Below are 23,467 nucleotides of genomic sequence, written 5' to 3' on the forward strand. Positions count from 1 at the left end.
AAGACAGAAGAGGACCCGCACTGACATCGGGGGAGCAGCGCTGCGCATCGGGACCACCGGATGGTGAGTATATAAGTTTTTTTTTTTAGTGCTGGGCTCGCTTTAAACTAGGGGGGCAGGCTGTATACTACACGAGGCAGGCTGTATACTACATGGGGCAGGCTGGGCTGGCTGTATACTAGTGGGGGCAGGCTGTATACTACACGGGGCAGGCTGGGCTGGCTGTATACTAGTGGGGACAGGCTGGGCTGGCAATATACTACAGGGGGCAGGCTGGGCTGGCTATATACCACAGGGGGCAGGCTGGGCTGGCTGTATACTTAAGGAGGCAGGCTGGGCTGGCTGTATACTTAAGGGGGCAGGCTGGGCTGGCTGTATACTACAGGGGGCAGGCTGGGCTGGCTGTATACTACAGCGGGCAGGCTGGGCTAGCTGTATACTATTGGGGGCGGGCTGGGCTAGCTGTATACTACTGGGGGCAGGCTGGGCTGGCTGAATAAAACTGGGGGCAGTTTGGGCTGGCTGTATACTACTGGGGGCAGGCTGGCTGTATACTACTGGGGGCAGGCTGGCTGTATACTACAGGGGGCAGGCTGGGCTGGCTGTATACTACAGCGGGCAGGCTGGGCTAGCTGTATACTATTGGGGGCGGGCTGGGCTAGCTGTATACTACTGGGGGCTGGCTGGGCTGGCTGTATACTACTGGGGGCGGGCTGGGCTGGCTGTATACTACTGGGGGCAGGCTGGCTATATACTACTGGGGGCAGGCTGGGCTGGCTGTATACAACTGGGGGCAGACTGGGCTGGCTGTATACAACTGGGGGCAGGCTGGGCTGGCTGTATACTACTGGGGGCAGGCTAGCTGTATACTACTGGGGGCAGGCTGGCTGTATACAACAGGGGGCAGGCTGGGCTGGCTGTATACTACAGCGGGCAGGCTGGGCTAGCTGTATACTATTGGGGGCGGGCTGGGCTAGCTGTATACTACTGGGGGCGGGCTGGGCTGGCTGTATACTACTGGGGGCAGACTGGGCTGGCTGTATACAACTGGGGGCAGGCTGGGCTGGCTGTATACTACTGGGGGCAGGCTGGCTGTATACAACTGGGGGCAGACTGGGCTGGCTGTATACAACTGGGGGAAGGCTGGGCTGGCTGTATACTACTGGGGGCAGGCTGGCTGTATACAACTGGGGGCAGGCTGGGTTGGCTGTATACAACTGGGGGCAGGCTGGGCTGGCTGTATACAACTGGGGGCAGGCTGGGCTGGCTGTATACTACTGGGGGCAGGCTGGGCTGGCTGTATACTACTGGGGGCAGGCTGGGCTGGCTGTATACTACTGGGGGCAGGCTGGGCTGGCTGTATACTACTGGGGGCAGGCTGGGCTGGCTGTATACTACTAGGGGCAGGCTGGGCTGGCTGTATACTACTGGGGGCAGGCTGGCTGTATACAACTGGGGGCAGGCTGGGTTGGCTGTATACAACTGGGGGCAGGCTGGGCTGGCTGTATACAACTGGGGGCAGGCTGGGCTGGCTGTATACTACTGGGGGCAGGCTGGGCTGGCTGTATACTACTGGGGGCAGGCTGGGCTGGCTGTATACTACTGGGGGCAGGCTGGGCTGGCTGTATACTACTGGGGGCAGGCTGGGCTGGCTGTATACTACTAGGGGCAGGCTGGGCTGGCTGTATACTACTGGGGGCAGGCTGGGCTGGCTGTATACTACTGGGGCTTGCTGGCAATATACTGGGAGGCTGTGACCAGTGCATTTCCCACCCTCGGCTTATACTCAAATCTATAGGTTTCCCAAGATTTTGGTGGTAAAATTAGGGGTCTCGGCTTATACTCGAGTATATACTGTATTAAAATGATGCTAATGATCCTGAGGGCTCTCCCCCTTTCCCTGCTTCCTCAGCACTTTCTGCTATATTCTTAGTGCTGAGAGAGCAGGGGGGAGGGTGAGACAGTGTAAGGCCATATCACAGAGGCCCCTGTCTTACTAATCAGTGGGGACTGACCTCATTAATGGCTCTGGAGGTCAATAAGGAGCCGGAGACTCCCACGTGCAGGATTATCAGCCAAGAAATCCTGGGAAAAGCCGTTACTGAAGAAGGGAGGCTGATTGGCCCCAAGTGATGAAACATCCTGCACTTCTAGGGGTCATCTGGTTCCCGTTCAGTCATCAAACCTTATTATACAAAACACCCATCACAGGGGCTCTGTGCCCAAATCTTACTACACATGTGACTAGGGGCATAGATCCTCCTGGTGATAGACACCGTGTAACCGGCAGCTCCTGCTCTCTTATCAGTCAGTGTCCGGGTCCGGGGAGGATTTACTTCTCCTTGATAGCGTTTCTATATTATGTCTACATTAACTCTTCACTTCCCTGACAGACACATTACTGGAAACTTCTCACAACCTGGAGACACGATGGCTGCCAATAGATACGACCACCGGGACTTCATTTTAGTCTCTTATCATCGATTTCATGGAAAGAGTAAAATATAGAAGACATCATCTCCAGTATAATACAATCTATTATATATATTTATCATATCAGAAACTTGGGAGACGTAGAATTGGGTTTCTAGGATTTCATTATTTCTAATTAGCACTTAGTTATTATTAGTAGTTTTATTTTAGTAAAATTATTGGCCAATTTGTATCAGCAATACAAGATGTTGGGAGTTTTCTATCCATAACTGACCCTTCCCTTTACTTCTGCTTGTAACTAGGAGAAAGGAAACTCACAACTTTCATTTCTTCACTAAATCTTTCAGGAGAGGAAAGTACAAGAGGTTCCCATGGACGTCCCCCCTCATCTCCTGGTGGTGAAGTAGAAGATAATCAGTCACATCTTTCCTCAGAGGAAGGAAATCCTGGAGATAAGAGGAAGTTCTCATGTCTGAAATGTGAGAGGCGATTTACCAAGAAATCTCATCTTGTTATACACCAGAGAACTCACACAGGAGAGAAGCCACTTTCATGTCCTGAGTGTGGAAAATGTTTTAGTCAGAAATCTCATCTTGTTATACACCAGAGAACTCACACAGGAGAGCAGCCATTCTCATGTCCTGAATGTGGAAAATGTTTCAGACATAAATCATATCTTGTTAGACATGAGAGAACTCACACAGAAGAGAAGCCATTCTCATGTAATGAATGTGGAAAATGTTTTAGCAGCAAATCATATCTAGTTAGACATGAGAGAAAACATACAGGAGAGAAGCCATTCTCATGTCCTGAATGTGGAAAATGTTTTAGCAGCAAATCATATCTAGTTAGACATCAGAGAACTCACACAGGAGAGAAGCCATTCTCATGTCCTGAATGTGGAAAATGTTTCAGACATAAATCACTTCTTGTTAGACATGAGAGAACTCACACAGGAGAGAAGCCATTCTCATGTAATGAATGTGGAAAATGTTTTAGCAGCAAATCATATCTAGTTACACATCAGAGAATTCACACAGGGGAGAAGCCATTCTCCTGTCATGAATGTGCGAAATGTTTTACGTATAAATCACATCTTGTTAAACATCAGAGAACTCACACAGGGGAGAAACCATTTTCATGTCCTCAATGTGGAAAATGTTTTTCCAAGAAAGACTGTCTGGTTAGACATGAGAGAAAACATACAGGAGAGAAGCCATTTTCATGTACTGATTGTGGAAAATGTTTTACTGTCAGATCAGATCTTGTTAGTCACCAGAAAATTCACACAGGGGAGAAGCCATTCTCATGTACTGAATGTGGAAAATGTTTTAGTCAGAAATCCGATCTTCATAATCATCAGAGAACTCACACAGGAGAGAAGCCATTTCCATGTAATGAATGTGGAAAATGTTTTTCCCAGAAAGCACATCTGGTTAAACATGAGAGAACTCACACAGGAGAGAAGCCATTTTCATGTAATGAATGTGGAAAATGCTTTAGCAGCAAATCATATCTAGTTACACATTATAGTAATCACACAGGGGAGAAGCCATTCTCATGTCCTGAATGTGCGAAATGTTTTATGTATAAATCACATCTTGTTACACATCAGAGAACTCACACAGGGGAGAAGCCATTTTCATGTGCAGAATGTGGAAAGAGATTTAGTGATAAGTCACATCTTGCAATACATTATAAAACTCATGTAGACAAAAAGCTATTTTCATGTGCTGAATGTGGAAAAACATTTAGTCAGAAATCACAGCTTGTTACACATATGCAAATACATACAGGGGAGAAGCCATTTTCATGTGCTGAATGTGGAAAAACTTTTAGTCAGAAGACAGGTCTTGTTTTACATGAAAGAACTCACACAGGGGAGAAGCCATTTTCATGTGCTGAATGTGGAAAAACTTTTAGTCAGAAGACAAGTCTTATTTTACATGAAAGAACTCACACAGGGGAGAAGCCATTTTCTTGTGTTGAATGTGCAAAATGTTTTAATAACAAATTAGATCTTCATAATCATCAGAGAACTCACACAGGGGAGAAGCCATTTTCATGTACTGAATGTGGGAAATGTTTTAGTCAGAAATCATATCTTGTTAGACATCAGAAATGTCACACAGGGGAGAAACCATTTTCATGTGCAGAATGTGGAAAACGTTTTCGCGATAAGTCAGCTCTTGCTGTACATCAGAGAACTCACACAGGGGAGAAGACATTTTCATGTACCGAATGTTTTAAATGTTTTTGCAGCAAATCAGCTCTTGATACGCATTATAGAACTCACACAGGGGAGAAGCTATTTCCATGTAATGAATGTGGAAAATGTTTTAGCAGCAAAGCATATTTAGTTATACATTATAGTAATCACACAGGAGAGCAGCCATTCTCCTGCCCTGAATGTGCAAAATGTTTTAGTCAGAAATCTCAACTTGTTACGCATCAGAGAACTCACACAGGGGAGAAGCCATTTTCATGTGCAGAATGTGGAAAATGTTTTAGCAATAGGTCACGTCTTGCTGTACATGAGAGAACTCACACAGGGGAGAAGCCATTTTCATGTACTGAATGCGGTAAATGTTTTCTCAAAAAATCAGCTCTTCTTACTCATCAGAGAATTCACACAGGAGAGAAGCCATTTTCATGTACTGAATGTGGTAAATGTTTTCTCCAAAAATCAGGTCTTCTTACTCATCAGAGAATTCATACAGGAGAGAAGCCATTTTCATGTACCGAATGTGGAAAAAGTTTTAGTCAGAAAGCACAACTTGTTAAACATCAGAAAATACACACAGGGGAGAAGCCATTTTCTTGTTCTGAATGTGGAAAAAGGTTTAGCAATAAGTCATGTCTTGTTAGACATCAGAGAACTCACACAGGGGAGAAGCCATTTTCTTGTTCTGAATGTGGAAAATGTTTTAGTCACAAATCAGTTCTTTGGAGTCATCAGAGAACTCACACAGTAGAGAAGTGATGTTAATATTCATAATGTAAGAAATGTTACCAAATGGTCATCCAAATTTTCCCAGCCTGCATCTGCTACCAGGCTGGCGCTATTCCTGAGGACCACTCTCCATGACCACTCCAGTACCAGAATCCGAATCTGCTGTTTAACCCTTTTTGCCCGTTGCCTGCTGTTGATTAATAAAGAACTGAAAGTAGATTTGCACAACGTTGCCTCCGTCTGATCCCTGGATACGGCTGTCACCACCACGGACTCCCCATCCATCACCCAGGGACCTATCCTACAGACACTCAGGGGTTACCCCAGGGAGATCCAGTACATCAGCCTCTCCCTCCATATTTCCTGCACACACCACCTGCTGGAGATCTGCCAGGCTTTAGGACAGCCCTCCGCCCCCCATACCAAGCACCGTGACCACAGCGTGCCCTAGGCCGCAACCACCAGCCACTCCGGTATTCTGGGCCCCGGCTGACTCCAGGCCCCAAGAAAAGGCCCCGGTGGGGGATGTTGCATATACATATTCCAGACTTTCACACTGGCTCTGGAAGTGCTCACCAGGGATCCCTGTATCGGCTGATCTAATGCTGAAGCCCACAGCCTGGCACCTACAATATAATAATAATAATTCCTTTATTTATATAGCGCACACAGATGACGCAGCGCTGCACAGAGCTTGTCACATCAGTCCCTGTCCCCATGGGGCTCACAATCTAATCACCTACCAGTATGTTTTGGAGTGTGGGAGGAAACCAGAGGACCCGGAGGAAACCCACACAAACACGGAGAGAACGTACAAACTTGAACCCAGGTCCCCAGCGCTGTAATGCTAACCACTGAGCCACCATTCTGTAAGGCTGTAATGCTAACCACTGAGCCACCACGCTGCAACGCTGTAATATTAACCACTGAGCCACCATGCTGCAAGGCTGTAATGCTAACCGCTGAGCCACCGTGCTGCAAGGCTGTAATGCTAACCACTGAGCCACAATGCTGCAAGGCTGTAATGTTAACCACTGAGCCACCGTGCTGCAAGGCTGTAGTGCTAACCACTGAGCCACCATGCTGCAACACTGTAATATTAACCACTGAGCCACCATGCTGCAAGGCTTTATGCTAACCACTGAGCCACCGTGCTGCAACGCTGTAATATTAACCACTGAGCCACCATGCTGCAAGGCTGTAATGCTAACCACTGAGCCACCGTGCTGCAAGGCTGTAATGCTAACCACTGAGCCACCATGCTGCAAGGCTGTAATGTTAACCACGGAGCCACCGTGCTGCAAGGCTGTAGTGCTAACCACTGAGCCACCGTGCTGCAAGGCTGTGATGCTACCACTGAGCCACCATGCTGCAAGGCTGTAATGCTAACCACTGAGCCACAATGCTGCAAGACTGTAATGCTAACCACTGAGCCACCGTGCTGCAAGGCTGTAATGCTAACCACTAAGCCACAATGCTGCAAGGCTGTAATGCTAACCGCTGAGCCACCGTGGTGCAAGGCTGTAGTGCTAACCACTGAGCCACCATAGATCAAGGCTGTAGTGCTAATCACTGAGCCACCATGCTGCAAGGCTGTAATGCTAACCACTGAGCCACCATGGTGCCCTATACCTAGAGGTGACTGTAGAAATGCCTCATTGTCAATTTGAATCCAGTGTTTTCTCACAGTTCCCATCGTGCTCTGACACGCCAGTCCCAAAATGTCTGCATTATAATAGCTTATTACACGTGGTAGCCCCAAGCCCCTCCTGCAGGAGGAAGGTACAGGACATTCGCTCTTGTGTGAGGTTTTTTATTTACTCCACCCACGATATGTTATATGTCACATAATTATCTAACTCGGCGTCTACCTGCTCAAAGAGCGGCCGGGAAACAGGGGAAGTGTCACCCCTAAATATGGAATGGGACCTTCCGCCCCAAGACTTACTGGTGTAGACTGTCCCTCGTGCTCGTTACCTTAGGGCAGTGATGGCGAACCTTTTAGAGGCCGAGTGCCCAAAATGCAATCCAAACCCTTCTGACTTGAAGTGAAGTGCCAACACAAAAATTTAACTAGAATAACAAGGTTTTAATTGAGAAAACGAGCCATAGAGAGACGCCCCCCCCCCATATACGTAATATAGTATAAAATGCATACAGCTTGTCGTCATGTAGTATAAAATGCATAAAGCTTGTCGCCATGTAGTATAAAATGCATAAAGCTTGTCGCCATGTAGTATAAAATGCATACAGAATGCCGCCAAGTAGTATAAAATGCATACAGAATGTCGCCATGTAGTATAAAATGCATACAGAATGCCGCCAAGTAGTATAAAATGCATACAGAATGTCGCCATGTAGTATAAAATGCATACAGAATGTCGCCATGTTGTATAAAATGCATACAGAATGCCGCCAAGTAGTATAAAATGCATACAGAATGTCGCCATGTAGTATAAAATGCATACAGAATGTCGCCATGTTGTATAAAATGCATACAGAATGTCGCCATGTAGTATAAAATGCATACAGAATTTGCCATGTAGTATAAAATGCATACAGAATTTGCCATGTAGTATAAAATGCATACAGAATGTCGCCATGTTGTATAAAATGCATACAGAATGTCGCCATGTAGTATAAAATGCATACAGAATGTCGCCATGTAGTATAAAATGCATACAGAATTTGCCATGTAGTATAAAATGCATACAGAATGCCGCCAAGTAGTATAAAATGCATACAGAATTTGCCATGTAGTATAAAATGCATACAGAATTTGCCATGTAGTATAAAATGCATACAGAATGCCGCCATGTATGATAAAATGCATACAGCTTATCGCCATGTAGTATAAAATACATACAGAATATATATATATATATATATATATATATATATATATATATATATGTATACACATATAAACACCTACATATACACATCACATACATATACACCCACATATGCACATCACATACATATACACATCACATACATATACATACATATACACATAGATATACTCATTACATACATATACATATTAATATACTCATTACATACATATACATATTACATACATATACACATACATATACTCATTACATACATATACATATTACATACATATACACAGATAAACTTACTTTATTTTCTTTTTTCTACAGGAAGGTTCTCCAGGAATGCATGCAGGTTACACTGTATGCATTCTCCACTCCCACCTGGAGCGGAGGAGAGGGGGGCTACGGAGCGGAGGAGAGGGGGCTACGGAGCGGAGGAGAGGGGGCTACGGAGCGGAGGAGAGGGGGGCCACGGAGCGGAGGAGAGGGGGGCCACGGAGCGGAGGAGAGGGGGGCCACGGAGCGGAGGAGAGGGGGGCCACGGAGTGGAGGAGAGGGGGGCTACGGAACGGGACAGAGGGAGCAAAGCAGTGCGGAGCGGACCGGGACAGAGTAGAGCGGACAGGGAGGGAGCAGAGCAGAGCGGAGCGGCCCGGGATAATTAATGCGCATGCGCGGTTTCTATGGGAGCGACTGAAACTTTCAGCGCTTCCCAAGTTACCGCGCATGCGCAAAAACACTGCGGTTCTGTCTATGGAGCGGCGCGTAGTTCCGCCGCTCGCATAGACCAAATTTTTACGGGCAGCGGGCAGAGGCTTACTGGCGACGGTACGCGTGCCAACAGAAACGGCTTCGCGTGCCGTCTGTGGCACGCGTGCCATAGGTTCGCCATCGCTGCCTTAGGGGGTCTTCTGCATCGGCGGCCAAGAAAACGGTTTTAGAAAAATATGGTAATGAGCGGGAGGTGTACATCAGCCCCGCAGTCTGGAGACTTAATCCCAGAACTGCAGCTTCCACCACTTGGACTTAGTCCCACCTGCACCAGCCCAGCCTGCACCTACTATCAGGCTGTGTGCACCCCTCCTGCGGCCCGACTCTCCATGACCTTTCCCGTGTAAAGAATCAGCTGTTACCCGTTTCTGGCCGCTGTCTGCTGTTCAATAAAGAACTGTAAGTTTATTTTCACAACGTTGCCTCTGTCTGATCCCTGGATACGGCTGTCTACCACCACGGCCTTCCCCATCCATCACCCAGGGACTCATCCTACAGTCACCTCAGGGGTTACCCCAGGGAGAACCAGTACATCAGCCTCTCACGGTTTCCACCACCAGAGCCCAAAGCAGGTACACTTTGATGTGTAAAAATGACTATGATATTGCTTTTCTCCCAGTTGGGCTGAACCCAGAAACCCCTTATTCTATAGAGCCAGAAACTTTCCTAAGACTCTTATATTTATGTATTTATGCTCCAGCCAGAGACATTGCTGGACTTCTCCACACTTGTGCTTAAAAGCACCCATCTCTGCTGAAAGCAGATGTAACTACCTCTTCTTCCAAGGACCGTGCCCCTCATCGCAGAGGAAATTCTTTGCCCCTGTTCCCATGCTGTGAATCCAGGTGCCCCCCCTTTTCCCCATTTAAGGACTGTGCCCAGAGAATGGTCTCTAATGTAATTGAGCCCTCTGAGAGACTGAAAGTCAAAATGTTTGCTTTCTAGGGAAAAAGGACTATTATTGCTATTATACATACTTTACTCTAAGTATTACTGTTATTACTGCTACAAGTAATATTGCTATGTACCGTTATGTAACATTTATACGAGCCGTGTACCCATTGTGCCATCTAATGCCACTCCAGGTTGGCACATAGAGTAATGGTTACTATATACCCAGCTATTGCACTGATCTTTTTTTAGGCTTTTTAGATATGTGGACCAGACGGTGTCAGACCATCTATACCAGGGGTCAGGAACCTTTTTGGCTGAAAGAGCCATGAACACCACATATTTTAAAATGTTATTCCGTAAGAGCCGTACCATATGCACATATGTAGTCCAGTGTCACGGATGCACCTGCGATCTAGGTCTCGGATCACAGGCACACCCGTGCCTCTCTCTGTGGTGGTGCTCCTTTCTGAGCTCACTCAACCCACCACTTTCTGGCTCGCGTCCTGGCTGGCCAGCACGTGCCAACACACGCGGATTTAAAGGGCCAGTGCCCTGCTGATTGGCTCTGCCCACTTCCCAGGTTCCTATAAAGACCGGCGGCTACCAGGTAGGTAGCCATAGCACATGTTCCCCAGTATATAGGTAGCCACAGCACATGCCCCCAAGTAGATAGGTAGCCACAGCTGTCTGAGAGCCAGATGCAGGCAACAAAAGAGCCATATCTGGCTCCCGAGCCATAGGTTCCCTACCCCTGATCTATACGTTTGTATATGTCAAATTCTGACCGCAGGCTTACGCCTCAAACCTGAGTGTCTAAGCAGTAACACCTAGACGTCGCACACTAGGGTAAGACAGCAGGTATACTGTATTGTATCAGGTGTATATAATTACACCCCCCAGGTGAAGTGTCTTCAGGCTGAAATTTCAAGGAGTCGATTACTTGACATGACACCAAGCCTCACCGAAGAAAACAGCTGGTTTAAGGCGAGTAGATACCAACTGTATTGTACTTGTGTATATGTAAAAAAAAAAAATGCACTTAGTCAGATACCAACCCCAGTACTAGTAACCAGGACCACGGGGGGCTTGTCTTCCACACCCGAGGCACTTTACAGAAGTGCACTTTATATTTATCTACCCTTCCAGGTCTGCAGCGTTCTTAGACCACCTGGAGGTTGTGTTATAACCTTCCAGTTGTTCCCCCATCAGGTCCATAGCTGAGCCGTGGGCAGCTCGTTAAATAACCAAGTGTGTATCTGCAACATCCCCACCGAGGCCTAGCTTTTTCTTGGGGCCTGGAGGCAGCCGAGGTTTTTGGCCTAGGCACGCTGTGGTCACGGTGCTTGGTATGGGGACCGGAGGGCTGTCCCACAGCCTGGCAGGTCTCCAGGAGGTGGTGAGTGCAAGAAATTAGATGAGGGAGAGGCTGATGTACTGGTTCTCCCTGGGGCAACCCCTTAGTGTCTGTAGTAGTCCCTGGGTGGTGAATGGGGGAGCCCTTAATGGTGACAGCCGTATCCAGGGATCAGATGGAGGCAACATTGTGCAAAAATAACTTACAGTTCTTTAATCACAATGAGCCAAACAATTCTGAACAGATCGTTGGATTACTGGGAGTAATCTTGGAGAGTGAACCTCAGGAGTTAGGTCACCAGCCTGGATGCAGGGGCAGGCTGGGATGTAGCTGTGCCCAATTCTGGAAGCTGCAGCTTTGTCCTGGTTGTCCTGTGTGAGCTCACTAGAGGTGTGAGGCACACGCTGTCTCTGGTCACTCAGTGTGGAGTTGATATGCTTCTCTGTCAGGAGCTGGGCCTAAAGAGCTGCTCATGAGGTGAGAGCTCAGCACTAACCAACTGTCAGTACTCACTAACTGTCACTTCTCCTCCGCCCCTGGTCAGGTGGTCTCACTCTCCAATCACACTCCAGTTACAAAGGTGGAACATCATTGGATGACATTAGTAAAACAGGTTAACCCTTGCCTATCCAGGCAGTATCTACGGCTGCATATTACCTCTTGGGGTACTGAATGGTACAAGGGGCTTATTCACAACCACTCCTCTGCCATGCGCATTGGCAGTGATGTTGCATACCCCCGGGGCAATTGTAAGAGCCGCCCTAGCATGGCTCGGCTATGGACCAGATGGGAGAAGGAAAACTAACGCTAGCCAGCAGCAGATGGTCTCCAGAGGGTCCATGTATATTACAGCCGGTAGGGGTGTAGATGGTATAGGTTTTGCACTTGCTTAGAAGTGCTGGCTATGTGTGGTGTAGGGGACAAACCGCCCATGGTTCTGGAGACAGGCACCTGGGTTGGTGTTGGACTACATACACAAAGACAATGAATGTGACAGTTGGTAGCTAATACCCTTAAAACAACTGTATGTGGGAAAGGTGTGGTGTCATGTCCTGTAATCCACTCCTTGCACCAAGGCCTGACTATTTGTTCAAAAACTCTTCTTCCTTGGCAACAAATAGTAACACATTTAGGTACATGCAATGCATACAGTACACTTTTACCTGCCATCTGACAGTCTTACCCTGAGTGTATGGCATCTAGGTGTTTCTAGGTGAACACCCCCGGTGTCCTAAAGACCCGCAGTTTACAGAATACCACACTGTATGGTGTCAGGATTTACATATAAGACGGTCCAACACAGTCATACTATCACCTGCAAAGCCTATGAAAAAGGTTATATGCAAACTTACTGACAATAGATGGCCTTGACTGTTGTGCAAACATGTAAAATGCACATTGGCTTTGGCAGCTTAATGGGTAAATTACTTAAACGTTGCAAACATTACTCAAACCGACTACTCAATGTCCAATGTCCGTTTTCCTGTGAAGAATAAGGCATAGCAAATGCAAACAGAATGTCCATTCCTGCAAATGAAAAGCATTCAGTGCAAGACAAAGTCAATAGCATCTTTTCCTCTATGGCAATTGGCTAAAAGTCTCTCAAAAGGCTTTAAGAAAAAGTCCATCTTCTGGGCACAGTCCTTGATGTGGGAAAAGTGCAATAAACAAAGGGTCTCCTCTTCAGTGTAGGGACAGAGTCCTTTGAAGGGGTGGCTCTGCTTCAGCAGAGGTTGATGCTAACATAGCACATATGGAATAAAGTTCAAGGAAAGTCTCTTGACTTATCATAAATAGGGGGAAAGAGTCTCAGGAAAGTCTCTGGCTCTATGAGGTATATGTGGGCTCAACCCAACTGGGAATCAGCAGCAAAACATATGTATAATAGACCAAGTACCTGTTAAGGGCTACAGCCCATCACAGATTACTATTCATCAGACTTTCCAGCAACATCAGGATCCAGGAGCAGTTTAGGATCCTGTGGAGAATAAACAAGAGCCAGCTGAAGACACCCGGTGGCAGCTTCGGGAACTGCAGGCTCCTCGGCATCCTCCTGATATTCAGGCAGAGGGGCGCTGCCCACTGGGATGTCAGCTGTGGCTCAATAGAGCCGGGGACCATGGAAGGGTCCACAAACAAATAGATGGTAACCAGAGGCAGCGCCGCGGCTCCCTCCAACTCTTCCGGGGCCGGGACATCACCCCACTGGTAGGCTACTGCCGAGGTGATGCTCTCGTTGGAGCTTCTGGATAAGGCTCATCAGCCGGGCCTTCTTCCGCCACAGAGGACCCTCAGGATCCGGTTGCGCTTGAGGCAGGAGAGGCGACTGGGGTGTTCCCCTGGACCAGGCCTGGCCCATGGATGGCAATGGGACCCGTGCTGACAACTACTGTCGATGGGGCACTCATGTGGAAACAGAGGACTCCAGGCATTCATCCTCTTCAAAAACATCTGCATATGACCTGAAGCTCTCCTCCTCTGGATCAGGGATCCGGATGACACCAGCCGCCCATGGTCCGTGGGGTCCTTCCTGCAGGGAGAACTCAATCCACTCCCCTGGCTTCAGGTTGTGGAGGGGTTTCCGGCAGATCAGGCTGCTTGACAGACCAGCGGGGAATAAATACCTCCCATCCGGTGTAGTCCTGGGTGGTGAAGCCGGAGCCCCGCTGTTGCCCGCTCAAAGCAGCGGACTTGACCGGTGGTCCGGTTCTGCTTGACGCAAGCGTCCTCCTTGGAGCGGCCTGCCATGAACCGCTGGGCCTCCTTCTAACTAGCGTCTTGGAGATGCCGGCAGAGGGCCTCAGCTCGACCTCGAGGCGGCAGGGGTGCCGGTGCTGCAGACGGTCTCTCCGGAACGGGCTCAGGCTTCACAGGTGGCCGGGCAGGTGCCGGAACTGGAGCAGGAGGAGTTGGAGGATCGGGAACAGCAACAGGAACCATAGGCTGGTCGGCAGCTGTAGTAGGCCCAGGCGCTGGCTCGGAAGGAGTCAGGGCCTCCCCACGTGGCACCTTCATGTGGGGCCACGGCACCAGCATGGTAACCGGGAGAGGCGTCAGGAACCGCCCGGTGGTGCGTGTTGCTCTGTCACCGACTGCAGGTAGGTCCTAATGACGGAGGCTCTGGTCAGTCCGCGATGCAGCAGGTGCCCAGCGAAGGGCCTCCGGACCGGCTGTGCAGAGACCACGATGATGGTCTCCAATGCTTCCAGGACCTCTGATGCCTCAGCTGAGGGTAGAGGCCTAGGACCAGACATGGTGCTGACCTCTCTCCACAAAGTCCACAGGAGCTTGCACTTCGATGAGGCATGGCAGGAAGTCCGCTTCGTGCCAGGGGGTGGAGTCAAAGTCTGGCGGGCTCTATTTTCTCCTGCGCCACAGGAGGCTGTGTTCGCGCCATTCGCGCATGGGTGGAGCTTGTTGAGTCACCTTGGCTTCCCGGCAGTGAGGGTTTTGGCGGGCTAGAATTATTTGCTGCGTCACAATCTCCTGAGGTAAACACTTCAGGCGCTGCTGCACCAGATGTAGCAGAGCTGACAAAGTCCGTTGCAGGGATTAACCTCCTGAGTGCTGGAGCGGAGCTGGACAGCATGTGGCAACAAATAAGACAGTCAATGTTGAATAAGTACAAAGTCACTTGGGCCTAAACCAGGATGGCAGCAGGGTTAGGCAGCGCAGTAGTTTTTCAATAAAGGACAGTCTATAGTGCCAGAATAAGGCACAGAAGTAGATATCCTGTTTGTGACGCCACTAGAGAATAGCCTTTTCTTGGAGCCTGGAGGCAGCCGGGGCCCAGAATACCGGAGTGACTGGCAGTTGCGGCCTTGCTGAAGTCGCGGTGCTTGGTATGGGGACCGAAGGCCTGTTACTCTCCAATCACACTCAAATTACAAAGGTGGAATATCATTGGATGACATTAGTAAAACAGGTTAACCCTTGCCTATCCAGGCAGCATCTACCGCTGCATATTGCCTCTTGGGGTACTGAATGGTACAAGGGGCTTATTTACAACCTCTCCTCTGCTATGCGCATTGGCAGGGATGTTGCATATCCAATAGTGTGAATAGAGCTGAGAACTAGAAGCCACAGCTCTGTGACACCCTCCACAGCACTAATAAGGCATCGTCCTCCAGAACAGCACCAGGACTGCCTCCGGGGCCGCTAGATTCCGGCACAGGCGAGGAAGCAGCATGCGCCACACGCAGGGAGGGGGCCGCACCTCAGCTGTTATTGTCGGCCGCTCTGGAGCAGGAGAAGTCATGGAGTTGGAGGAGAATGATGTCTGTGTTCCTGCAGGAAGGTCTCCAGGGAGGTGTCAGGCAGAAGAATGGTCATCTGTAGCTTCACCCCATCTGTCCCAAGAGATGTCCCATCCTGACAAAATGTCACACCAGCCGCACCATGATAGGGAGCACAAGAGCTTACAGGCTATGGGGATGAGGGGGGACACAAGAGCTTACAGGCTATGGGGATGAGGGGGGACACAAGAGCTTACAGTCTATGGGGATGAGGGGGGACACAAGAGCTTACAGTCTATGAGGATGAGGGGAGACACAAGAGCTTACAGTCTATGAGGATGAGGGAGGGGACACAAGAGCTTACAGTCTATGAGGATGAGGAGGTGACACAAGAGCTTACAGTCTATGAGGATGAGGGGGGACACAAGAGCTTACAGTCTATGAGGATGAGGGGGGGGCACAAGAGCTTACAGTCTATGAGGATGAGGGGGTGACACAAGAGCTTACAGTCTATGAGGATGAGGGGTGACACAAGCGCTTACAGTCTATGAGGATGAGGGGGGACACAAGAGCTTACAGTCTATGAGAATGAGGGGGTGACACAAGAGCTTACAGTCTATGAGGATGAGGAGGGACACAAGAGCTTACAGTCTATGAGGATGAGGGAGACACAAGAGCTTACAGTCTATGAGGATGAGGGGGTGACACAAGAGCTTACAGTCTATGAGGATGAGGGTGACACAAGAGCTTACAGTCTATGAGGATGAGGGGGTGACACAAGAGCTTACAGTCTATGAGGATGAGGGGTGACACAAGAGCTTACAGTCTATGAGGATGAGGGGGTGACACAAGAGCTTACAGTCTATGGGGATGAGGGGGTGACACAAGAGCTTACAGTCTATGAGGATGAGGGGGTGACACAAGCGCTTACAGTCTATGAGGATGAGGGGGGACACAAGAGCTTACAGTCTATGAGGATGAGGGGGACACAAGAGCTTACAGTCTATGAGGATGAGGGGGTGACACAAGAGCTTACAGTCTATGAGGATGAGGGGGACACAAGAGCTTACAGTCTATGAGGATGAGGGGGTGACACAAGCGCTTACAGTCTATGAGGATGAGGGGGGACACAAGAGCTTACTGTCTATGAGGATGAGAGGGTGACACAAGAGCTTACAGTCTATGAGGATGAGGGGTGACACAAGAGCTTACAGTCTATGAGGATGAGGGGAGGACACAAGAGCTTACAGTGTATGAGGATGAGGGGAGGACACAAGAGCTTACAGTGTATGAGGATGAGGGGGTGACACAAGAGCTTACAGTGTATGAGGATGAGGGGGTGACACAAGAGCTTACAGTCTATGAAGATGAGGGGGGGACACAGGAGCTTACAGTCTATGAGGATGAGGGGAGGGACACAGGAGCTTACAGTCTATGAGGATGAGGGGGTGACACAAGAGCTTACAGTCTATGAGGATGAGGGGGTGACACAAGAGCTTACAGTCTATGAGGATGAGGGGATGACACAAGAGCTTACAGTCTATGAAGATGAGGGGGGGACACAGGAGCTTACAGTCTATGAGGATGAGGGGAGGGACACAGGAGCTTACAGTCTATGAGGATGAGGGGGGACACAAGAGCTTACAGTCTATGAGGATGAGGGGGTGACACAAGAGCTTACAGTCTATGAGGATAAGGGGGTGACACAAGAGCTTACAGTCTATGAGGATGAGGGGGTGACACAAGAGCTTACAGTCTATGAGGATGAGGAGGTCACACAAGAGCTTACAGTCTATGAGGATGAGGGGGTGACACAAGAGCTTACAGTCTATGAGGATGAGGAGGGACACAAGAGCTTACAGTCTATGAGGATGAGGGGGTGACACAAGAGCTTACAGTCTATGAGGATGAGGGGGTGACACAAGAGCTTACAGTCTATGAGGATGAGGTGACACAAGTGCTTACAGTCTATGAGGATGAGGGGGGACACAAGAGCTTACAGTCTATGAGGATGAGGGGGGACACAAGAGCTTACAGTCTATAAAGGTGTCTGGGATGGTAAATAACAGGGCTGCAAGTCTAAAACCACAGAAAAGAGCAGGAGCTAAGCTCACCCATATATACAGTATATGATATGTTATAGATGGGATTACATAGGGGGAGCCTTTGGATCTGTACATTGGGGGTCCTCTTGCTGTATACTGCACCCCCAGACGAAGGCTCTTTTCGAACCGAAACGCGCGTTGGGGCGGCAGTCATCCCCGGACATTGTGACCACTAGCACCTGCACGCGGTAAGGACTGGTTCTAATACCCCTCAATGCTTTTCGATGTACACTAGCAGTTACCGATGTGTATATGGATTGATCAATGCTGCTGTTTGCCCTGTGCTGATTGATACCAGTCCTTCCTTTCTATTCAATGGTTTCATTACACTGTCCCTATGTCCGGGCATAACTGCCTTTCTCTGCTGTACACCACCTGATAACCCTGTCATGTATAATCTAGCAATTTTTTAATTGTGTTTTTTTGGGTATATGTCTGCACTAATTACCCCACTATCAAAAACATAGTTTTGCCTCACTTTTTTCCTCTCAATTTGAGATATACAATAGGTAGTAAATATGCTGGATGACTTTGTAGACTGCAGTTATACACAGACCCCCTCTGTGCTGCCTCCCCCCTCCCACCTGTCCATCTCATCACTGTCCTGTCACCTCTATATAGAGGAGGGGGAGGGGGTCTGCACTTCACTGCTGGGCTGAGGGTCTCTGTGTCATTTCCTGTACAAGCCCCTCCGCCCCGGCTCCTCTACAGTCTCCAGCAACACGAGGTAAGGCTGTGTATAGTGTATGACTGTGTATAAGTGTATGTGTAGTGTATGACTGTGTATAAGTGTATGTGTAGTGTATTACTGTGTATAAGTGTATGTGTAGTGTATTACTGTGTATAAGTGTATGTGTGATGTATTACTGTGTATAAGTGTAGGTGTAGTGTATGACTGTGTATAAGTGCATGTGTAGTGTATGACTGTGTATAAGTGTATGTGTGATGTATTACTGTGTATAAGTGTATGTGTAGTGTATTACTGTGTATAAGTGTATGTGTAGTGTATGACTGTATAAGTGTATGTGTAATGTATTACTGTGTATAAGTGTATGTGTGATGTATTACTGTGTATAAGTGTCTGTGTGCTGGTTGCTTTGTGTTTCATGCCATTGTCCTGCTGGAAGACCCAGACATGACGCATCTTCAATGCTCTTAATTCGGGAAGAAGTTTGGTGGCCATAATCTCTCAATGCTCAGCCCCAGTCCTCCAATCCCCCCCCGATATGATGTTTCCACCTGTTATGGCAGCAGATAACATCCGTCACACAGCGGATTTGGTCATGTGTTGTAGGTGAATGACGCTGCGGCAGAAGAGTGACGGTCATTAGATGTGGAGCACAGCAACATTCCCATTTGATTGGTTTGCATACATTCGAACAATGGCTTATGATTGGCTATTAAAAATAACATCTCCTTTATTACCCCATCTTTCACAGTTGGGGCAGTGATTTTGCGGTTTTGGGATGATAAAAAGTACTTCATTAGTCTAACTGACCATATGTTCCTCTCCCGTGTCTCCTCTGGATTATCCAGGTGTCCAATGTTGAACTTCATACAGTTCTGGACATGTGTTTAGGTGAGCAAGACCTGGTGTGCCCTACAGGATTTTCGTTCATATCATTAGTATGTTATGAGCGATAACCTTCCAGACTGTGGTCCCTTCTCTCTTCAGGTCAGTGACCAGGTCCTCCTGTGAAGTTCTAGGCTTCAGGTCAGCTACCTGGTCCTCCTGCTTAGTTGTAGGCTTTAGGTTAGTGACCAGGTCCACCCGTGTAGTTGTGGGTTTCAGGTCAGCAAACAGGTCCTCCTGTGTAGTTGTGGGCTTTAGGGTTCATTCACATGGCCGTCTGCGGGGACGTACATGCGGCCGCAAATTTGCAACCGCATGTACGTCCCTATAGACGGCAATAGCGGCATGGCGCAGATACGGTGCCACACATGCTCTATCTTTCAGCGTGCGTGCGGCCGTGCGCCGCTATTCTCTATGGAGGGAGAAGGGGTCAACTCCTCCTCACCTCCAGCACACGGCAGTATGCTAGCACGGCGGGCATACCGCGTGTGAATGTACCCTTAGATCAATGACCAGGTCCTCCTGTGTAGTTGTGGGCTTCAAGATAGAGACCAGGTCCTCCTGTGTAGTTCTGGGCTTGAGGTCAGTGACCAGGTCCTCCAGTGTAGTTGTGGGCTTCAGGTCTGTGACCAGGTCCTCCTGTGTACTTCTGTGTTTCAGGTCAGCGACCAGGTTCTCCTGTGTAGTTGTGGGCTTTAGATCAGTGACCAGGTCCTCCTGTGTAGTTGTAGGCTTCAGATCAGTAACCAGGTTCTCCTGTGTAGTTGTGGGCTTTAGATCAGTGACCAGGTCCCCCTGTGTATTTGTGGGCTTCAGGTCATTGACCTGGTTCTCCTATGTAGTTGTGGGCTTGAGGTCAGCAACCAGGTCCTCCTGTCTAGTTCTGAGCTTCAGGTCAGTGACCAGTTCCTCCTGTGTAGTTTTTGGCTTCAGGTCAGTGACCAGGTCCTCCTGTGTAGTTGTGGGCTTCAGGTCAGTGACCAGGTCCTCCTGTGTAGTTGTGGGCTTTAGGTCAGTGACCAGGTGCTCATGTGTAGTTGGGGTCTTCAATTCAGTAAAAAGGTCCTCCTGTGTAGTTGTGGGCTTCGGGTCAGGGACCAGGTCCTCCTGTGTAGTTGTGGGCTTCAGGTCATTGACCAGGTCCTCCCGTGTAGTTGTGGGCTTCAGGTAAACGACCAGGTCCTCCTGTGTAGTTGCGGGCTTCAGGTCAGTGACCAGGTCCTCCCGTGTAGTTGTGGGCTTCAGGTCAGTGACCAGGTCCTTCTTTGTAGTTCTAGGCGTCAGGTTAGTAACCAGGTCCTCCTGTGTAGTTCTGGGCTTCAGGTAAACGACCAGTGTAGTTATGCGCTTTAGGTCAGTAATCAGGTAATCTGGTGTAGTTTTTGGCTTCAGGTCGGTGACAGGGTCCTCCTGTGTAGTTGTGGGCTTTAGGTCAGTGACCAGGTCCTCCTGTGTAGTTCTGGGCTTCAGGTGTGTGACCAGGTGCTCCTGTGTAGTTCTGTGTTTCAGGTCATTGACCTGGTTCTCCTGTATAGTTGTGGGCTTCAGGTCAGTGACCAGGTCCTGCTGTGTAGTTCTGGGCTTGAGGTCAGCGACCAGGTCCTCCTGTGTAGTTCTGGGCTTCAGGTCAGTGACCTGGTTCTCCTGTGTAGTTGTGGGCTTCAAGATAGAGACCAGGTCCTGTTCTGTAAAATTTGGGCTTCAGGTCAGCGACCAGTTCCTCCTGTGTAGTTGTGGGCTTCAGGTCAGTAACCAGGTCCTCCTGTATAGTTCTGGGCTTCAGGTCTGTGACCAGGTGCTCCTGTGTAGTTTTGTGTTTCAGGTTAGCGACCAGGTTCTCCTGAGTAGTTCTGGGCTTCAGGTCAGTGACCTGGTTCTCCTGTGTAGTTGTGGGCTTCAGGTCAGTGACCATGTCATCCTGTGTAGTTGTGGGCTTCAGGTCAGTGACCAGATCTACCTGTGTAGTTTTAGGCTTCAGTTCAGTGACCAGGTGCTCCTGTGTAGTTGTGGGCTTCAGGTCAGCGACCAGGTCCTCCTGTCTAATTCTGGGCTTCAGGTCAGTGACTAGTTCCTCCTGTGTAGTTTTAGGCTTCTGGTCAGTGACCAGGTGCTCCTGGGTAGTTGTGGGCTTCTGGTCAGTGACCAGGTCCTCCTGTGTAATTCTGGGCTTCAGGTCAGTGACCTGGTTCTTCTGTGTAGTTATTGGCTTCCGGTCAGTGGCCAGGTCCTCCCGTGTAGTTCTGGGCTTCAGGTCAGCGACCAGTTGCTGCTGAGTAGTTGTGGGCTATTGGTCTGTGACCGAGTCCTCTTATGTAGTTGCAGGCTTCACGCCAGAGACCAGGTCCTCCTGTGTAGTTGTGGGCTTCAGGTTAGTGACAGGGTCCTCCTGTGTAGTTGTGGGCTTCAGGTTAGTGACAGGGTCCTCCTGTGTAGTTCTGTGTTTCAGTTCAGTGACCAGGTCCTCATGTGTAGTTGTGGGCTTCAGGTCAGTGACCATGTCCTCCTGTGTAGTTGTGCGCTTTAGATCAGTGACCAGGTTCTCCTGTGTAGTTGTGGGCTTGAGGTCAGTGACCAGATTCTCCTGTGTAGTTCTGGGCTTCAAGATAGAAACCAGGTGCTGCTGTGTAATTCTGACCTTGAGGTCAGCGACCAGGTCCTCTTCTGTAGTTGTGGGCTTTAGGTCAGTTACCAGGTCCTCCTGTCTAATTCTGAGCTTCAGGCCAGTGACCAGGTCCTCCTGTGTAGTTGTGGGTTTTAGGTCAGTGACCAGGTCCTCCCGTGTAGTTGGGGTCTTCAATTCAGTAAAAAGGTCCTCCTGTGTAGTTGTGGGCTTCGGGTGAGGGACCAGCTCCTCCTGTGTAGTTGGGGTCTTCAATTCAGTAAAAAGGTCCTCCTGTGTAGTTGTGGGCTTCGGGTCAGGGACCAGGTCCTCCTGTGTAGTTGTGGGCTTCAAGTCATTGACCAGGTCCTCCCGTGTAGTTGTGGGCTTCAGGTAAACGACCAGGTCCTCCTGTGTAGTTCTGGGCTTCAGGTCAGTGACCAGGTCCTCCCGTGTAGTTGTGGGCTTCAGGTCAGTGACGAGGTCCTCCTTTTAGTTCTAGGCGTCAGGTTAGTGACCAGGTCCTCCTGTGTAGTTTTGGGCTTCAGGTTAGTAACCAGGTCCTCCTGTGTAGTTCTGGGCTTCAGGTAAACGACCAGTTTCTCCTGTGTAGTTATGCGCTTTAGGTCAGTAATCAGGTAATCTGGTGTAGTTTTTGGCTTCAGGTCAGTGACCAGGTCCTCCTGTGTAGTTGTGGGCTTTAGGTCAGTGACCAGGTCCTCCTGTGTAGTTGTGGGCTTCAGGTGTGTGACCAGGTGCTCCTGTGTAGTTCTGTGTTTCAGGTCATTGACCTGGTTCTCCTGTGTAGTTGTGGGCTTCAGGTCAGTGACCAGGACCTGCTGTGTAGTTCTGGGCTTGAGGTCAGCGACCAGGTCCTCCTGTGTAGTTGTGGGCTTCAGGTCAGTGACCTGTTTCTCCTGTGTAGTTGTGGGCTTCAAGATAGAGACCTGGTCCTGTTCTGTAAAATTTGGGCTTCAGGTCAGCGACCAGGTCCTCCTGTGTAGTTGTGGGCTTCAGGTCAGTGACCAGGTCCTCCTGTGTAGTTTGAGGCTTCAGGTCAGTGACCAGGCCCGCCTGTGTAGTTGTGGGCTTCAGGTCAGTGACCAGGTCCTCCTGTGTAGTTTTGTGTTTCAGGTTAGCGACCAGGTTCTCCTGAGTAGTTGTGAGCTTCAGGTCAGTGACCTGGTTCTCCTGTGTAGTTGTGGGCTTCAAGATAGAGATTAGGTCCTCCTGTATAATTCTGGGCTTGAGGTCAGCAACCAGGTCCTCCTTTGTAGTTGTGGGCTTCAGTTCAGTGACCTGGTTCTACTGTGTAGTTCTGGGCTTCAAGATAGAAACCAGGTCGTGCTGTGTAATTCTAGCCTTGAGCTCAGCGACCAGGTCCTCCTGTAGGTCAGTTACCTGTTTCTCCTGTGTAGCTGTGGGCTTAATGTCAGTGACTAGTTCCACCGGTGTAGTTGTGGGCTTTAGGTCAGTGACCAGGTCCTCCTGTCTAATTTTGAGGTTCAGGTCAGTGACCATTTCTTCCTTTGTAGTTCCATGCTTCAGGTCAGTGACCAGGTCCTTCTGTGTAGTTGTGGGCTTCAGGTCAGTGACCAGGTCCTTCTGTGTAGTTGTGGGCTTCTGGTCAGCGACCAGGACCTCCTGTGTAGTTTTAGGCTTCTGGTCAGTGACCAGGTGCTCCTGTGTATTTGTGGGCTTCATGCC

The 23,467-nt window shown here is 49.2% G+C and overlaps 2 protein-coding genes across 2 annotated transcripts in view; both read left to right on the forward strand.

Moving 5' to 3' along the window:
* The window catches only part of LOC140119779 (uncharacterized), a 654,457-nt gene that overhangs the window by 609,338 nt on the left and 21,652 nt on the right, over positions 1-23,467 (forward strand). The window contains exon 9 of the mRNA XM_072139128.1: positions 2,781-5,387. Within this exon, the coding sequence (XP_071995229.1) occupies positions 2,781-5,387 (2,607 nt within the window). The remainder of the gene's footprint in view (positions 1-2,780; positions 5,388-23,467) is intronic.
* The window catches only part of LOC140119822 (uncharacterized), a 661,039-nt gene that overhangs the window by 528,559 nt on the left and 109,013 nt on the right, over positions 1-23,467 (forward strand). The window lies entirely within an intron of this gene.

The sequence above is a fragment of the Engystomops pustulosus genome, chromosome 2 (genome assembly GCF_040894005.1).
Source record: "Engystomops pustulosus chromosome 2, aEngPut4.maternal, whole genome shotgun sequence".
Taxonomy (NCBI): domain Eukaryota; kingdom Metazoa; phylum Chordata; class Amphibia; order Anura; family Leptodactylidae; genus Engystomops; species Engystomops pustulosus.